The 1,810-nt window shown below is 40.0% G+C and overlaps 1 protein-coding gene across 2 annotated transcripts in view; it reads right to left on the bottom strand.

The window, feature by feature from the left end:
- The window catches only part of GTF2H2 (general transcription factor IIH subunit 2), a 39,210-nt gene that overhangs the window by 3,000 nt on the left and 34,400 nt on the right, over window positions 1–1,810 (bottom strand). For both annotated transcript variants that reach the window (XM_023510904.1, XM_003785893.3), the window contains exon 15: window positions 321–360. In XM_023510904.1, the coding sequence (XP_023366672.1) occupies window positions 321–360 (40 nt within the window). The remainder of the gene's footprint in view (window positions 1–320; window positions 361–1,810) is intronic.

The raw sequence follows: 1,810 nt of genomic DNA, 5'->3' as shown, positions 1-1,810 counted from the left end.
GTACGTGGCTGGCGCCTTAGCTGGTTGAGCTATAGGCGCCGAGCCTACTATAATGATCTTTAGGAAGAATAAGCTGATATGAGCCGGGTCTTCAACAACCTATAGAAACCTTTTTATTTATTTATTTATCTTATTTTTTAGACAGAATCTCACTTTGTCACCCTCAGGTGAGTGACGTGGCATCATAGTTCACAGCAACCTCCAACTCTTGGGCTCACGCATTCTCTTGCCTCAGCCTCCCTAGTAGCTGGGACTACAGGCACCTGCCACCACCACGCCTGGTTAAAGCTATTGAAAACTCAGAGAGCCAATGAACTTACGTGTTGGTCTTTCAAGTCCCCCTGGCATCCATAACAAAACCTGAAAAACAGTTAAGAGTAATTTACTCATTAAAATAGTTGAGTAAAATTTCAATAACTGCAATCCTTTAATAAATAAATATTTTGCATGTGACTTTTAGGAAAAAGAGTTCAGAGTATCAATAATTTTTTTTTTTTTTTTTTTGAGACAGGAGCCTCAAGCTGTCCCCCTGGGTAGAATTTCGTGGCATCACAGCTCACAGCAACCTCCAACTCCTGGGCTCAAGCGAGCCTCCTGCCTCAGCTTCCCAAGTAGCTGGGACCACAGGCACCTACCACAATGCCTGGCTATGTTTTGGTTGCAGCCGTCATTTTTGTTTGGCGGGCCCGGGCTGGATTCAAATCCACCACCATGGGTGTATGTGGCTAGCATCTTAGCCACTTGAGCCACAGGTGCTGAGCCAGTATCAATAATTTTTTTAAATTCCACCACATACTCAGATCATTTGACTGTTCAAAATTTAGTTTTTATTTTAATTAAGGCTAAATATGAGCATGATGAACATGCTTGTCAACTGGGTTTCTGTGAGATATTAAGCCTTACAGAAAATGATTTGAGTTACTATTTGAAGTTCTTCCAAGATAGTAGATAACTGGTACAATTCCAGATGGACATGAGAAAAGCTAATTTCTTATACAAAATAGATATCCAATAGCTTAATTTTCAAGGCATGATTTAAAGAGTTAAAAAGTTTTCAAAACTTACTACAAAAATCAGTAGTCCCTGGCTACCCTTCTCTACTTCATTTCCAGCTTCCCAGAAGCACTTTTAAAACTTTTTGATAGTTACTTCTGCTAATAAGCACTTTCTTGTGGTTTTTATAAGTATTGGCTATCAACCTCCAACTATCAAAGATGAGAATTTGATTCTTTCAATTCTCTTGAACAAACAGTGCATACATGTATATATGTAACACCCCTTGATTTTTTTCTATATCATTACATCATCATTTTGGATAAAACAATATTCAATGTTTAGGTTATTATCCCTATATAAACATTCTCAGTGGAGCCATGTAATATAACTTTTCCTCTCTTTAATGCATTTTTCCCCCTGGAATTAATAACTGTACTGCTATTCCCAATCTTAGTTTCCTATGTAATTAACACTCATTCAGCCCCTATCTTCCCCAGAATTGTATAGGAAAACAGCCCTGATCTTTAGCATAAGATTCATTTTCTGCTTGAGAGACATGGAGAATCACGAGAATGGCATGTGAGTTGTGTGAGTCCAGGAGATCAGAAAATCAGCCTCCAAGGGAGAACGTCCATGTGAGGTGTGGCAATACCAGGCTAAAGGTTATGGTAAAGATTCTCTAGACTCCAAAGGTCTTGACAGGAGAAGCAGAGGCCTTGCTTAAGATTTGAGATTTTAGGCTCGGCGCCTATAGCTCAACCGGCTAAGGCGCCAGCCATGTACACCTAAGGTGGCGGGTTCGAATCCCCAGCCC

Source organism: Otolemur garnettii, unplaced genomic scaffold, assembly GCF_000181295.1.
Source record: "Otolemur garnettii isolate 467f Iridium unplaced genomic scaffold, OtoGar3 scaffold00017, whole genome shotgun sequence".
NCBI classification, from domain to species: domain Eukaryota; kingdom Metazoa; phylum Chordata; class Mammalia; order Primates; family Galagidae; genus Otolemur; species Otolemur garnettii.
Note: the sequence above shows the minus strand (reverse complement) of the source record. Positions and strands in the feature narration are given on the sequence as shown.